Raw genomic sequence first — 16,333 nt, 5'->3', positions numbered from 1 at the left:
TTTGGGGTGAAACCAATAACTTCCAGCATTTGGAGTGAGTGCAGTGCCCCCAGTGTCTGCGGGGTTTGGTTCCAGACCCCTCAGATACCCAGGTGCCCGTATGTGCACGTCTGGACAGGAGTGGCACAGCATTTGCAGAGAGCGCCCTGTGCCTTCCTGCACCCCAGGTTGCTCAGCTCACCTCACACAAGGTGCGTGCTGGTGGACAGCAGTCACACTGCGTCATCCAGGGAATAGACAAGGGGGCCTCTGTGCATGCTCAGTGCAGACGCAGTTTTGCCCCCAAGTATTTTCAATGTCTGGTTGAATCTGTGGTTGTGGAGCCCTGGAGCCCCTGGACAGCTGCGTGGTCACTCAGGATAGCGGCTATCCTGTGGGCAGCTGCCGACCCCAGCCCCGGGGTAGCCCATGAGGTTGTGGCCTGGATCTAAGTAGATGACTTGCTGAGAGTCAAAATCACGCGCCTCAACAGTGGTGACAGGGAAGGGGAGAGACCAGAATGTCCTCCACGGAGGGCAGTGGGCTGTGGTTTTGGTATCGTCACGTTTGACTCTGACCCTCTAGGGGTTTATTCTGGAGTCTGGTGAGAGGAGAGACACTAACCTGACTTCCATGTTTCCCCAGGTAGCTAACCGCTCTGCCCGGCCTGCCCACAGGGGACCTCTCTTTCCTACTCGATGCCACCCCGGGCCTGTCAACCTGCCTGGCTGTGCTCTTTGCTCCCCACCCTTCTGGACTCTGGCGGGAATTTTGTGACTTGGGTCCCTTCTGCTTGTTCCCTGCAGGCATCTGCAGGAAGGGTGGGGAGGCCTCTGGCTGCCTCCAGGGAGTGAGACCTGGGGGTGGGAGGCTGCTGTGACAGGGCCCCTGGGCCAGTGCTCCAGGCAGAGGCAGAGGGCCAGCTCTGTGGCTGCAGAGAGGCGAGGTGGAGGAGCAGGCCTGTGTGCCACTGTATGGGGGCAGGGGTCCCAGGAGCTTGGGGTTTTGCACACACCATGGGGGCGCTACTGCAGAGCCCAGGGCACTGGGGTAGACTGGGCACTTGGGAGGGCAGGACAGGTTTCCTTAACCTTGGACTGTGGGCAGGTCAGTGCCCAGAGCCAGTGGGTCACAGTGAGGTCACCCCTCTTGGAGGACTGCCGTGGTCTAATGGCCAGTTCAGGGTAACCCTTTCCAAGCCCGCATCCCCGGGCAGCAGAACCATCAGCAAGGAGCATGGAGCAGCTGATCATGAGAACAGTGGCTCCCTGGAGCCACCGTCTTCCAGGCTGCATGGAGCTTGGTCCTCGCTTGCCTCCAAGGAGTGTCCATCCGTCTGGTGGTCAGGCCTCGTCCCTCTCTCTGCTCACCCCTCTCCTGTATACCCTGCGTCTCCAGCCCCCAGGGTCTTGCTTTCCCTGAAGCTCCGCCTGGAGCCCTCCTGTCCCCAGACCCTGTACAGGGGCTTGTCCCCATGTGCCCTGACAGGATGAGCAGCTCCCTCCCCTGGACCCTATGCTCGATGCTGCCCTGTACTGTCCCCCTGATTGGTGACACTGGGACCTGGAGACAGAGCCCTGTCACCACGCCCATGGGGAGCGACACAGCACTGACATCCAGCAAGCTGGGGCAGCCCCGGCTGAATCCCATAATGAAAAGCCCCACCCCGCCCCACAGGTGGCCAGCTGGGCCCGCCTCCACGCTGCGAGGCCCTGCCCTCCTGCCCTCCTGCCCTGGCCCTGCCCTTCTGCCCTCCTGCCCTGGCCCTGCCCTGGCCCTGCCCTCCTGCCCTGGCCCTGCCCTGGCCCTGCCCTCCTGCCCTGGCCCTGCCCTCCTGCCCTCCTGCCCTGGCCCTGCCCTCCTGCCCTGGCCCTGCCCTCCTGCCCTCCTGCCCTCCTGCCCTTCTGCCCTTCTGCCCTCCTGCCCTCCTGCCCTCCTGCCCTGTGGTCTCCCGGAGCCCTCAGGCTGTAATCAGGTGCCAGGGTCCCACATCCTGAGTTCCTGCCGTCCGCGTGGCATCTCCATCTCCCTGAGGTCTGGATATTTCCCAACAGCTTAGACACGCAGCGGGCACCCCTCTCCCCTCCTTGGGACCCTCTAGCCTCCTCAGCGTGTTTGGAAGACCACCCAGAGCCCCGGCCTTGCAGCCTGGCTCCTGGCAGCCCCCCAGCCCGCTGTCCCAGTCTCTGTCCCATGGCCGTCCTTGCCACCTGCTGCCACACGGGCTCCGGACAAGGGAGCTCTTCTCTGCCTGCAGGACCACCCGCGCCGTGGCTGCCCGTCTGTCCTCACTGTGTTCATGACTAGCTCCACGGTCCTCTCCTCAGGAGGGCCAGCTCTGACCGCCCTGTCTGAAGGAGCACCTCCTGACTAGTTGCCCCTTACCTGAGGTGGTCGGCGGAACACCTGCCCCCAAGGACACTCCTGTCTGCAACTTTGGGACCTGTGTGTACACTGTGTTACGTGACCTAAGGGACTTTGCAGGGGTCATTAAGGTGAGCATCTTGAGACAGGGAGATGACCCTGGACTGTCCAGACAGACCTTATCTGCAATCGCAGGTTCCTTGACAGAGAGGCAGGAGAGTCAGAGAGGTGCTACCAGGAGCAGAGGCCGGAGTGATGCGGGGTCACCGGGACCAGCATGGCCTCTGTGGGCTGGAAAAGGCCAGGGGCAGCCTCCCCTGGAGGGCCTCCAGGAGAAGTGGCCCTGCCCACAGTGAGGACCGTTCTATTAAGCCAGCAGGTTCGTCCTTTGTCCCAGCAGCACTGGGAAGCGCTGCACCAGGACTTCCCTCCGTTGAGTCCTACTTAACGTCCCTTGCACCAGAAGGCCAGCTCTCTGGACGCAGGGCTTGGTGTGTGGAGCTCACTGCCAGCTCTGGGTACCTGGGACCGGCCTGGTACACAGCACAGCCTCAGCCATCGCTTCCCCCAGCACGTGCCCGCCGCAGAAAACTGTCCCCTCACCCCGCGGCACGTCTTGAGTGAGTGACTGATGCCGGGTCTCCCGCTTCTGGGGGGACCTCACCATGTTCTGTAGCAGTGGTCTCCTCCCCAGGCCCTGCCCCTGCCTCTCAGTGCCGGGCTGGTGACGCGTCTCAGCTGACCACTGAACCTGCCGGCGCGTGGGATTCAGCGTGAACAGAGAAGGGAGCTGAGACTCTTCCACGCTGGTGAATGGGTCGAGGGTCTGCAGCTGGCCAGCTCTGGTGGACGCTCCTCAGGCGGCTCTGCTGAGTCGGCCTTTGGCTAAGCCGTTGTCCGAGGCCCCCATCCTGCCTGGGAGAAGCAGGCGCCATGAGCCCCGCTTTACAGACAGGAAAACTGAGGCTCAGGAGGTTCTTACTACCTCGGGTCCGTGCTGACCTGGGGCAGGTGAGGTTTAACCAGCCCAGGGGACACGGCCACTGCTCTCCACCCCATGCCTCCTGCCTCCCCCACACCAGGTGGCCACCCAAACCCAAGGGCCTAGAGGATCAGGCGGAAAACAGTGGCGTGGTTGGCGGTCACGTGGGCGAGGAGAGGGAGCTGTGGAGGGGCCGAGGCGCATTCCGGGAAGCCCTCTGGTTCCTAAATGGGTCAGGAGCCAGAGCGGTTGGCGGAGTGTCCCGGTCCTCACACATGTCACCCCACCCAGCAAGCCAGGCGGCCACCTGGGAAAGCCACTTGGTGGCACCAGCCCGGCCAGCGGAGCTCAGGGCTTCCACCTCCAGGACAGGAGGGACGTGCTGGCTTCCCCGGGTGGTGCCCAGGATGCTGCTGGGGTGACTGGCCACCAGAGCCTCCCAAATCAGCTCCGGAGAGCAGGGACGCTCCTCGGGACGCGCAGGCCTGGAGGAGGTGGGGGGAGAGGCCTCGGCCTGCGCGTGGGTTCAGCCAGCCATGCTCACAGCAGTGGCAGCTGGCCCTGGTGGGCCTCCCTGTCCTCACCTGGTCCTTCCTGTGACGTCATCAGGCCAGTGTTTCATCAGTCGGGGGAGGTGAGGGGGACCACTGAGAATGGACCTGACAGGAGGGTGACCGCCCGCAGCCACTGGCTCAGGCCCCGCACACCTTGCTTGTGCCGACCTCTTGACCTTTCACAGCAGCCACACCAGGGGGTGTTTCACGTCCAATAATGAGTACATCATTAAGGGGAAGCTGAGGCCCAGGGAGATTAAGCAACTTCCCCAAGGTCACCCAGCTGGTGATCCGAATCCAGGCACCTGGCCCTGTACTCATGCCCCAAACAACTCCTGTTCTTTTGCCTGAAGTAAAATCACAAAGGAGCTGTAAATTCCACAGTAAAGTAGCGTTTACAAAGCCCTTTCTATGTGCCAGGGCTTGAGGGTCAGGAAGAAATGCTTCTGGCAATGGCTCACCTGACTCATTGAATAGGAAGGCTGTCTTTTTCTAACCTAGAGCGTGCAGAGGTCAGGAGCTGCTGGCCTGGCACAGAGGCTCACCACAAGGAGTGACCTCTCTGCCTCTGTGTATGTTGCTTCTCAGTCTCAAGATGGCTGCTGCAGCTCCAGATGGCTCAGAAAGGAACTGACAGGGCAGTCACATTCAGGGCAGGAAAAGTGGGAAGGTTAAAGGGCCACTCAGGTGTATCTGTTCTCTCATCAGCAAAAAATGCTTCCTAGAATATCTCCAACAGTGCTCTGCTTAGCTGTCACTGATGAGGTCTGGCTACAAGGTCGCTGTTGGCTGTGGAAGTGGCTGATAATGTGGGGAACTCGAGTGTCCAGATTGACTAGTCAGTGGTTCTCACAGTGTGGCTCCCTCAGCATTGCCTTGGACCTTGGCTGGAAATGAAAATTCTCTGGCCCTCCCCAGAAGCTAGGGACCTGGGGCCCACCCACCTGTCCTCACGAGGCTCCAGGTGAGCCTGAGGGTCCCACTGGGTTCCTGGGTTACATCCCATTGCTGGGGCTGGCCTCTCGGGTGCCAAATAGAGCTGAGGGTCCAGAGGAAAGGCCGGTCCGCCTGGCCGAGCAGAGAGCCCGGTATGTGGTGAACAGTCAGGGCCCAGGTGCCCCTTCACGGTGCCTAGGGCGGCTCTCAGGGCAGCTGTGACAGTTCCCACGTGTGGGGTGAGGCTGCTGGCGCCCTCGGCTCTGCCCGTTTCCACTCGGGGGCACGCTTAGGGAGTCACGCTTGGTGACCGCACACGTCTGGAGGTGCAGAGGGTTCTGCTCCAGAACGCACCTCAGCATCCCCGTCACCCCCAGCCCTGCAGGGCTGCGTCAGTGTCAGGTGCCACAGTTAGTAGTGACCAGCTGCCCCTTCCCCAGACCAGGGGTTCCAGGGATGCAGGACCTCCAGGCTGACCTAGAAGGTTCCAGGCAGAGCAGGGCGGAGGGTCACTGGAGAGTGACTCTGACCTACTACCTGGCCGTCCCCTCCTGGTCTAAGCCAACGACCCTACATGACGGTGAGATTTCTAGGACTCGCCTCTGGCTCTCCCAACCGTCACCCACCAGGTGGCCTTCACTAGTTCCCAGTGTTCTCTAGGCCTGTGGTGCGCGTATCAGCATGCCAGGTCCCAGGGAGATGCCACTTTCAGCCACATGCTCGAAGTCATTTACACTAACGTAGCTAAACCAGCAAATAAGCATCAATCCAGAACCTTTTTCCCCTGTTAGGTTAGAGTCCCCCCAGGAACCCGCGTGGATGGGTGGGGACACTCACCACATGATCCATCCACTACTGCGTATTAAATAATAGCGGCTTTGGCCTTTAACTGTTTTCTTGCTAACGCCCAACACCTGCCTGTTCCTAGACAAGACGGAAGAGGAGGTGGGTGGAGACCCGAGTGTCACATCTGGGAGGCTCAGGGCTGGGTTGGGGGACAGACCAGGAGGGCAGCAGCCAGGGCTCCCTTCACCTTGCATGGAAGCCGGAGGTGGCTGGCCCCGCCCACCTGCAGAGGCAAGTCTGGACCCCACGGCCGGCTCCTCGTGGTGGCCCTGACCCACTTCTGCAGGATGGAGGCAGACAGAGCCATGGCATGCCGCAGTCTGGCTGGGCACAAATCACGAGCCACTGAAGCAGGAACAAACTTTATTTTTAAACTGCAGGAAAACACTTCACACAGCTCCCGGGGAATCCTCCCGAACGCGCCACGAGGCTTGTCCAGGAACCCCCAGCCGGAAATATCTCTCCCGGAAATCCCTCCTCCTGCACTTCCCCAACCAATGGGAACTCTCGGGGAATCCCCGGAAATCCCCACGAGAACTCCAAAATAGTGCGAGAACTCAAAAGTTGCGGCAGAGGTGGATAGTAATGCCTCGCCTGTCAATCAATACTGTTGGCAAAATGCCAGGGGCCATACAGACTCAGCCATGGCTCTCAGCAATGGCAGGGCCGGGGGTGCGTGGGAACCCCTGCAGTCCCTCACCAGCTCCGTGCCGGTAGCTCATACCACTTGATGGAGCAGGAGGCCACACGTGTTTGGGGAAGTCTCCCCCCACCCCAGGACACCAGAGTAGAGGGAGCCACGTTTCTCATCCCCAAACAGAGAGCTCGTGCCTGGGGAGAGGGGCGGCGTGCTGGCCTGTCCTGAGCGCTCTGTGAAGGCAGAAGCCCTTGCTCCTGTTTTACAGGAGGATGACTGAGGCACACAGGGCCGGGTGGCTCGTCCATGGACATAGCGAGTGTGGCCACGTGGGTCGTGGCCTAAGCCCTCTGGCTGGACAGCTGGGAAAGCCCCAGGATACTCCCAGGAGGGCGTGGTTTGCAGGTGCGGGAGAAGCTTCCCAAGATGGCAAGCCCCTGGGCAGCACGTCGCGGCCACACGGGTCCCCAGAGAGGGCGGGGAGGGCTGGCCTTCCAGACAGGGTCCCGGCAGTCACCACAGCTTGCGGCGGCAGGGTCCTTAACAAGGTGGCTGTGTCGCCTGTGGACCTGGGGCTCACTGGAAGGAAGTGGGTCTGCTGGTCACACCAGGAGCTGCAGGCCGGGCTCCGCGTCCTTCCTTTCCCCTGACCCTTGGTGAGTGAGTAAGAGGTGAGGGTGAAGAATTTCTTCTGGCAAATTATTCTGAAGGTAAACAAATCCAGGTCAAGGCAGCAAGGTCCTCTGGGTTAACCGTTAACCCGCGTCTGTGCTGGGCACCAGGCTGGCGTTCGCTGGGCTCTGACTCTGGCTTGGCACAGACACCATTCACCATGATGACCTCCATCGCCGAAGCCTCGTAGACGGGGACCTGATTGTGCTCCCCTCCTTCCCCACACCTTGCCTCCCTCCCGCGCTGACCAGTCCATGCCTTCATCTTTCCTAGTTATTGGAAACTGGCTGCAATTCAGTCTCAATCAGAAATATTTACCAGACTCTTACCATGCACAATACGGAGATGAGCTGAGTCAGTGCTTCCTGAGTTAATGAATGTGTGTTGAGGACTGTGGTCCCAGCACTGCGCTGGGTCCTGGGGACAGTAACAAAACAAGCACGGCCTTTGACCTCAGGGCCTTGGGGTCACGGGGAAGGTGAGCTTCACCAGATACATGGGCCATGGCTCCCTCTGCGGTGCTGCGAGAGGGTGTCCTGAGGGCCTGTGGGCTCCTGGGGGGACTGCAGCCTTCTTGGGACGCAGAGGAGGGAGCGTGTGGCAGAGGCACAGGGCGGTGGTTCCGGCGAGGAGGAGACCCTGCCTGGAGCCCAGGCTGTGGGGCGCGGTGGGAAGGCAGGGGGAGAGGCACCTGGGTCCCCGCAGCAGCCCTGACAGGAGTCTGCTCTTTCCACTGAGTGGAGGCCGGGGAGGGTGAGCAGAGCAGCAGCGCTCTGCCCGGCGCACGTGTCCCAGCTGGCAGAGGCCGAAGGGACCTTGAGAGGCCACTGCCCTGGTGCAAGTGGCAAAGGTGGCTTAGACCAGAGGGGCTCTCTGGGGTGCACAGATGTGGGCACTGGGAAGAGGCCACGTGGACCCAACCTGACACAGGATAGAATGAGGACAGGACGCTGGTGAGGAGGGCTCCAGGCTTTGCGCCTGAGCCGCCGGGGATGCCCTGCGCCCTCCTGGGTCTGCGCCCCTGCTGGGGTGGAGGGTCTCGGCTTCCGAGGAGGTGGGCGTAGGCAGCGGGCCACACAGCCTAAAGGTCAGACACCACAAGGAAAGGAAGGAAGGAGGACAGAGTGTGGACGGAGGGGGCATCTGATACCCAGCAGATAAGGCAAGGCCAGGCGCAAAGGGGACCACTGGGTGTACTGCCAAGGAAGCCAAGCGGGCAGTGGTCAGTACCAGGAGAACAGCTCGGGGGTCTGGGGGTCACTGCTCACCTGTTGTGGTGTGGGGATGGGTAGAGGCCAGTCGGAGCAGGATGAGGAATGAGGGCGTACAAGTAGCAGAATGTGGGGCCTGTCTGGGGAGGATGGCAGAGGGGAGGTGCGTGACAGAGCACTGCAGGAGGATGGTGTGGACAGCGTCCGTCCACCAGTGGCCACAGTGCTGGGTTAGACAGACAGGAACGGGCCATGAAGTGGTGGCACCTGTTGCAGGGACACTGGCCTGGGGGCCAGGGTGGGGAAAGGTCTTCCCAGAGAAGGGAGCAGCATGTACCAGAGTCTGAAAACCAGAGAGCCAGCACTTTCTGTCTTCCCCTGGGCCCCCAAGACATGGCCATCCTGCGTGCCGCTGGTGAGAGCTTAACCGCATGTCAACAGTGTGTGGGGAGAAATGGAAGGGGCCGGTAGCTCGGGAGCCCCTTGAAGGGTGGAGGGCCCTGGGGCAGGGAGCGTGGTGGGAACGGAAGCCCCTCAGGAAGCCGCGGGCACAGGCCGAGGCCCTGGAGGGGGGACAGGTCTTGAAGCCTGACTGGTTCCTCTTTTCTTTCTCTTTTGCAGTCAGCTTTGACCACTTTCAGATCCTGCGGGCCATTGGTAAAGGGAGCTTTGGAAAGGTAAGAATCTGGCGCATTTCAACAACCCACCCACCCGACGCAGCCACCCAGAGCCTGGGCTTGAGCGCACCTGTGTCCCGTGGGTTGTCCTCGTGCTCGCCTGGGCACTAGAGGTTTCAACTTGACAGATCTGAAACGTGGAAGGAAGTCTGAAAGGTCTCCTTTGGATCTGGTGTGATGTTACTTTGAAAATCGAGTTGCCCCTGCGTCAGGGAATCACGGAGGTGATTATTTCACGATTGATAACACCACGTCGCCCTGCAGACCTCAGGGGGGAAACGGGGAAGCTCCTCAGACTTATCGCAAAGGCAGCTCTTTCCAGGGGCATTTGTTGTTTGGGGAGTTTGTGTTGGTGATCCTTGACTGTCTCAGGTGAGAGGCTGTGACAGTTACAAGGGGGCAGGGGCTTTGACAAAGCAGAAGGCGTCCCTCCAGCAAGTCCTGGCCTGTCCCGCTGACTCAGCCATTCCCTTGGGCCACGATTGCTTCAATCACCTGCTGAAGGCCAGGTGTTCTTGTCCTTTTAAGCAACTATCAGTATTTCCATTTTACATGCAAGAAGGGCCGCTTACCTAGGGTCTCACCGGCAGCGTCAAAGCTGGGATTTGAACCCAGGTCCGTTTGAGGACCAAGGACCTGCTATTTCAGCAACCCCACGCCTTGGTCAGCCCATTCACAATGTGGAGAGTTCGGCCGAGACGTTGGAGAGCTCGACCAGCCTCCCCATCCCCGCCTCCCTCATCTCCTCGTTCTGCCAACGCATTGCAGGACTGGTTAGTTAGTCGCTGAATGCACACCTTGTGCCGGGTGCCATTCTAGACTCTGTCGTGGATCAGTACTAACCCAAGCAGGCCCAAGCACCTTTCTGGAAATGGTGTGTTTAGGAGTCATGCACTTAGCAGAACGTTCTGGAGTTGAGCCAAGTTTTGAAACTTCAGACTCTCTTTGTCACATGATCCAGACTTAACCACAGGCACAATGTGGTACTAAGAGCGTCCTGCCCTGCCAGAATCCCATTTCTGAGTCCTCAATGCACACATTACAAACGTTGGCCAAGCTGGGCTTGGTGGCACACGCCTGTAGTCCCAGTTACTCAGGAGGCCAAGGCAGGATGATCACAAGTTCAGGACCAGCCTTAGCAACTTAGAGAGGCCCTGAGTAAATAAATAAATAATGCTGGCTGTTTATATTGCCCAGTGAGATGGGGCACTTGCTAACTTAACAGACAGCCTCTGGGCTGCTGACGGGGGCCATGAGCTGCACTAGACCTTACCATCCTTACAAAACAGAGGGCATCTTGAGGGCAGGAGTCCTGTTCAGAGAGCAGCGTGGAAATGGGTCAGTTACAATGTGGTGTGTGACTGGTGATTTTATGTGGGAGACAGGTGTTCAGTCCAGCACTGATCTGTCTGGCACTGTGAAGGTCCTTTTCTCAAAGGTGAGATTGGCATTTCAACAAGGAGACTTTTGAGTGAAGCAAACGGCTCCCCGAGGTGGGTGGACTTCATCCAACCAGTTGCGTTCCCAGAAGACCCAGCTCTGTCGGGTACAAGCAGCTCTGCCTCCTGGTGGCCTGGCACTGGCATCGGCTCTCCCCTGCGTGTCCAGCCTGCCGGTTGCCCTGCCAAAGTCAGGTCACACTTGCTAGCCGCTATGCTTACCTGCGTCAGTTCCTTAGAATGAACCTGTCGGTCTGTGTCTACCTGCAGACACACCCTAGGGTTGTCCTCTGAAGATCCCCGACTAAGGCCTGGTGAGAAGGCAAGAGAACAAGAGCACCCACAGGCCCCTGCCAGGTGGTGAGGGAAGGCCTCGGGGCAGCCACCAGGAGAGGCCGTGGCTTGGGGAACTGTCTGAGCAGTCCTGGGAGCTCTCTGCACCCAGCTGGAGTCCCTGGAAATGGTGTCTCAGACAGGATATGTGCCACTTGGGGAGCGCTGGAGAACCCCAGTGAGCCTGCTTTGCTGTGGAGCCCACCCAGCCTCCCGGCCTCCACTTAAGGGTGACCAGCCCTGCAGGCCTGGGTCATGGGGTTAGGAGCTATGGAGGTTCCCATGAGAGGAGCCGCCGTGACCCTGCAGACAGGCTTTGCGCTGTTCAGACACATCCCTTAACCTCCCAGCCTGCTGTCCTCTGCCTGGCCCTCGCACTGGCCCCCGGCATGCCCTGCCTCCCCCCCTGGCTGGAACGAGGACCTGGACTCGGGGTCTCCCCTGTCCTTCTTGCCTGCACTTCCTAGGTCTAAGGATGTGGCAGGAAGGGCCAGGACTAGAACCTTCAGGTCTCCAGGGGCCCAGTGCTGGCTGCCACCCTCCTGAAGGTGGCCTGGGTACACCCACAGCTTTCCTCCAAAGGTGTTCCTTGTGTCCCTGACCCCCATAGCCCATGCTGGCCTCTTCCTCCATTGGGGTCCTTCCAAATAAGTTACTTGCCCCCTGGACACTCACTCCAGCCCCCCACAGTTGGGGTGGGGTGACAGTTACAAGCTCTCCGTCCCTATCATCACCCTTTCCCCACCCCTATAGGGCTGGCTGCACTCGAGAGGGGTGTCAGAGGGACTGGCTGATGAGTCTGACCATGAGGAGTGGCCCCCTTTGCACAGCACCTCTGGGAAGCAGGCTCCCCTTGGAGAAGTCACCAGCACTATGCCGTCTGCGCAGCAAGGTCAAGTACGTCAAGACCCAGGCAGAAGGGGTGCAGGTGTTGTGGGAGCATGGGTGGAGCCCAGCTTGGACGGCTGCCATGCTTATGAAGCGGGCACCTCCGTGTCCTCCGCTGGGGGCTGTGTGAGATGTAAATGAGGTGGGACAAGAGAGCGTGGACCCGTCTCCCAGCCCATGTTCAGCCCTCCTCGGTCATTCCTTGAAGTGCTCCCCAGGGGATCAGGGGGCAGGGAAGTGGAGACTTTAACTGCCTGTGCTTTTCTGAAGTGTGTGGCATGAGAGTTCTGGCTTGGAGAGGAATTTTTATTACATAAATGTGGCACTGGGACAGGAAGTGCTGTTGTGTACATTTAATTCCTAAAACATCTCACCATGCTTGACACCTGTCACTGTTGATAAGTGGTGAGGCAAGACAAGGTCCAGCAAGGCTCACGGTCTTTCATGACATTTATCCTTTTTGGAAATCAGAAAGCTCTGGGCTGAACAGTACACTTGCCACTGCTTTTTTTCTAAGACTGTGTTTTAACTGGTTATTGGAAGTTTGTATAGAGTTAATTTTAAAAAAACAGTCAAAATAAGTTCATTTATTTATTCACTCATTTATTTAGTTACTCATCCACCCACCCACCTCCTCATTCATCCATTCATCATCCATCCACCTATCCACCCACCTTCCACCCATCCATCCAACCATCCACTCAGTCATCCATTCACTCACCTATCCACCCATCCACCCGTCCACCCACCCACCCATCCACCCATGAACCCACTCATTCACCCATTTTCAACATGATATGCTTCAGGACTTTCCCTAGTGGTAACTTTTTTTTTTTTTTGCATAAAATTGCTAAGAAACTTTGTGTAGAAGGCTTTTTGTGGACATGATTTCTTTCTCTAAGGTAGTCTAGGATTGGAATTTCTAGATCATAGAGTAAGTATGTCTTTAGTTTTATACCAAATTACCAAAATTTTTTCCAATATGTTTGAGCCATTTTTCTCTCCCACTAAAAGTTCCATTTGTTCCACATCTTGGCCAGCATCTTCAATTTGAGCTATTCTGATGCTGTCTTTTAGTAACTCACTGTGGTTTGGACTTGCATTTTTCCTGATGACTAATGATGATGAGCATCGTTTCATGTGCTATGTTAAGACCAGTTATATATCTTTTCTGAAGAATCTGTTCAAAACATTTTGCCACTTTTTTTTAAATGGGTGGTTTGTCTTTTTATTATTGAATTGTGGGATATGTATTCAGGTGCTAGTCCTTTGTCAGATATGAAACTATTTTCAGAAGACTGGTTTGCTGTAAACTTTCTTTGGTATGTTTTAATGCATGGAAGTTCTGAATTTTGGTGAGGTTTAATTTCTTGAATACTTTTTCCTTTTAGGGTCATTGCTTTATGTAACCTGCATAAGAAAACCTGGCTCAAGAAAGCATACTCAAGTCATGAAATTTTTCAAGTTTATTTTCCAAAAGGTTTATGGCTTTAGCTTTAGGTTTAGTTTAGGCTTTTGACTACAAAATCAACCTTATAAACATATGTCTCACATTTTCTGTTTTTTCCCCCTTATGTGAATTTTGATAAATTGTTTTTTTCAAGGAATTTATAAATTTTCTCTAGATTGGCAAATTTGGCACATAGAATTATTCATAACATTCTTAATTTTAAAATATCTAATATAATCCCTTTAATTTTGTGACATCTGTATTGGTAAGTTCTCATTTATTTCTGATATTACCAATTTATCTTCTTTCTCTGATTTTCTTGATCATTTAGCATTTCAAGGTGAAAACTTTTCAAGGTTTATCATTGACTTTAGATATTTCTCTTGTATAGCATAAAGATTTTAAGCTATAAATTTCTCTCTACTCCTTTAGCTACATTCCATAAAAACTGAAATATTGTATTTTGGTTATTTTTTTAGTTCATAGTATTTTCTAATTCAACTTGTGATTTCTTCTTTGACCCATGATTATTTAGGTATATGTTGTTCAATTTCTAAATCTTTGTTTTCTCCTAAACTTCTTATTGTTATTGATTCTAATTTGTTTTATTTTTTTTTAAATTTTTTTAAGTTGTAGAGGAACACAATACCTTTATTTTATTATTTATTTTTACATGGTGCTGAGGATAAAAACCAGTGCCTCACACATACATGCTAGGCAAGTGCTCTACCAGTGAGCTACAACCCCAGCCCTGAACTTATTTTATTGTGTTCTAAGAACATGCTATATACTTTTATTTCATTTACATTAATCAAGACTCATTTTATGATCTTAGTCAACACACTTGATAAAATGTGCATTTCAAAGCAGTTCTGTGTGTGATTCAATAAATACCCATGAAGCCAAGGTGCTCAATAACGTTATTCATATCTTCCATGTCCTTGCTGGGACAAAGAATAAGAAATTAATTTTGTTGTCAAAACACTTATCAGAAAGAAAACTCTACCCAGATGATTCTGAGGATCTAATTGTTTATCAGTTTTTGAGATATTCATGTGCAATTTCCAGTTATGAGGGCAGAGTTGTTCTTCTTGCTTTAAGTCTGTCAAAATTTGGTTCTTTACTTTGAGATGTAAAACATTGTTAAACGCATACACATTGATGATTGTTATGTCCTCATGATGGATTGATTCTATTATCACTATGAAATAATAATAATAATAATAATAATAATAATAAGAAGAAGAAGAAGAAGAAGAAGGAGATAATTTCTATGTGCTTATACTCTTTATTTTGAAGCACATTTGTTCTAAGGTGCATATTGCAATTCTAACCTACTTACACTTGCTGTTCACATGTCATTGTTTTGCCTTTATTTTCACTTTTTTCTTTATATTTAACATAAATATGTTGAAGACAACATGTCGTTAGGTCTTTCTTTTAAAAAGTTTCATCTGAAAATCTCTGCATTTTGATTAGATTGTTTAGTTAATTCACAGTTAGTATTATGATCAGCATAGTTTACTTTAGGTTTGTCATAGTTCTATTTGTTTTCTTGCTACTCCTCTATTTTTTGTCCTTATGCTTCTCCTTTCTTTTTTCTTTTCTTTTTTTTGTGTGAGAGAGAGAAAGAGATTTGATTTAATGAATATTTGGAGCCCCTTTCAATTTTTTTTAAAGAGAGAGGAGAGAGAGAGAGAGAGAGAGAGAGAGAGAGAGAGAGAGAGAGAATTTTTTAATATTTATTTTTTAGTTTTTGGGGACACAACATCCCTGTTTGTATGTGGTGCTGAGGATCCAACCCTGGCCGCACGCATGCCAGGCGAGTGCGCTTGAGCCACATCCCCAGCCCCATCCCTCTCAATTTTTCTATTAATTGTATGACTATTCTTCTCCTTATTATATTTTTGAACTACTGCTCTAGAAATCATAATAAGCATCCACAATTTATTTCACAGTCTGCTAAAGTCACACTTTACATAACATGTAATCTTAACTGTAGGGCTCATTACCACCCTGTCAGCTTCTATACTACAGTTGTCAAATGCATAACATCTTCTTAAAATATCCAATAGAATGCTAGAGTGTTTGGATCTGAAATGCATGTGTATAACTAGAGCCAGATAATACAAATGCCCTTGTATATAAAAGTTAGAAAGAAAGCTGTCCTCGAGGTTCACGCATGGCTTTATGGAGACTCACTTCCCACCTGGTATCGTCTCCATTCAGGCTGAAGAATTTTCTGTAGTTTGTTGGGAGTGCAGTGCTCCTATTAACTCATTTTCTTATTTCATCTTATCTGGAATGTATTTATTTTACCTTCTTTCTTAAAGAATATTTGTGCTGGATAAACATTTTTGAGTCGACAGGATTTTATTTTCTTTGGTTTACTTTAGAGATCTTGTACCATGTCGCCATCCTCCATGATTCTCATGAGAAGCCACTGAGTTCTGGATCAATATTATTGGGATATACTCTGCTTCTTTTGTCTCTCGCCTTTAAAAAAATTTCCTTTTAAAGGTTCCCCCCCCACTTTTGGAGTTTAACTATGACGACGTGACTAGATGGGATTTCTTGTTTTTTAAAGAGAGCTCCCCTTTGCTGGGACTTCTGGTGATTTCATGGATCTGGGCCATCTTGACCTTTACACATGAAGCATTTTCATTTACCTGCTGCAAGCTCCTTATGCTAATTACAGCACCGTCAGGGTCATTTTAAGCTACACTTCCATTGATCGTGGCCACATTTGCCTGGTTCTTTGTACATCAAATATTTTGGGGTTGCGTCCTGGACATGGTGAATGTTAAGTTGTAGAAACTTTGGGTTGTATTCCTTTTAAAACATGTATTTTTAACAAACAGCTAATTGGTCAGACTGACACTGCCCACTCTGGCCTCTTGTGTGGGCACACAAATCTCAGCCTACTTCTCTTTTCTCCTGGCTGATTCCTTTCAATCTATTTCCTGAATGTGATCTTAGGGGTCAGCAAGCACTGGACTGAGTTTATGAACCAGATTTGAGGCCATTCTTTGAATTTCTCAGAAGAATTTTAGCCCAGAAATCTTAGGAGGTTTCTCTATAATCTCACGGACAGTGGCTGCACTTAAACAATAAGCAACAAGACATTTTAAAATCCTACTGGACTTGAGATTTCGTGGAATTGAGGAAGCAGCCCCTCTAATCTCCAGCAGAGTTGGTGTCCCCTAGAAGCACATCAGCACGCAAGGCAGGGATGGTTTGGGTCCTGAACACTTGTACCTCTTCATGACAATCTACCAAATCTGTTTCATGGCTGTGTGATTTTTAAATTGGTACAGCCTGATGTCAGCTCATGAAAAACTGGTCCACCTTTTCTGTCCCCATCT

The 16,333-nt window shown here is 53.2% G+C and overlaps 1 protein-coding gene across 2 annotated transcripts in view; it reads left to right on the top strand.

Moving 5' to 3' along the window:
- Positions 1-16,333, top strand: part of Stk32b (serine/threonine kinase 32B) — a 274,031-nt gene that overhangs the window by 67,827 nt on the left and 189,871 nt on the right. For both annotated transcript variants that reach the window (XM_027938027.2, XM_027938020.3), the window contains exon 2: positions 8,803-8,858. In XM_027938027.2, coding sequence (XP_027793828.1) covers positions 8,803-8,858 — 56 coding nt within the window. The remainder of the gene's footprint in view (positions 1-8,802; positions 8,859-16,333) is intronic.

Source organism: Marmota flaviventris, chromosome 7 (genome assembly GCF_047511675.1).
Source record: "Marmota flaviventris isolate mMarFla1 chromosome 7, mMarFla1.hap1, whole genome shotgun sequence".
Taxonomy (NCBI): Eukaryota; Metazoa; Chordata; class Mammalia; order Rodentia; family Sciuridae; genus Marmota; species Marmota flaviventris.
This window is presented reverse-complemented; position numbering and strand designations above follow the sequence as displayed.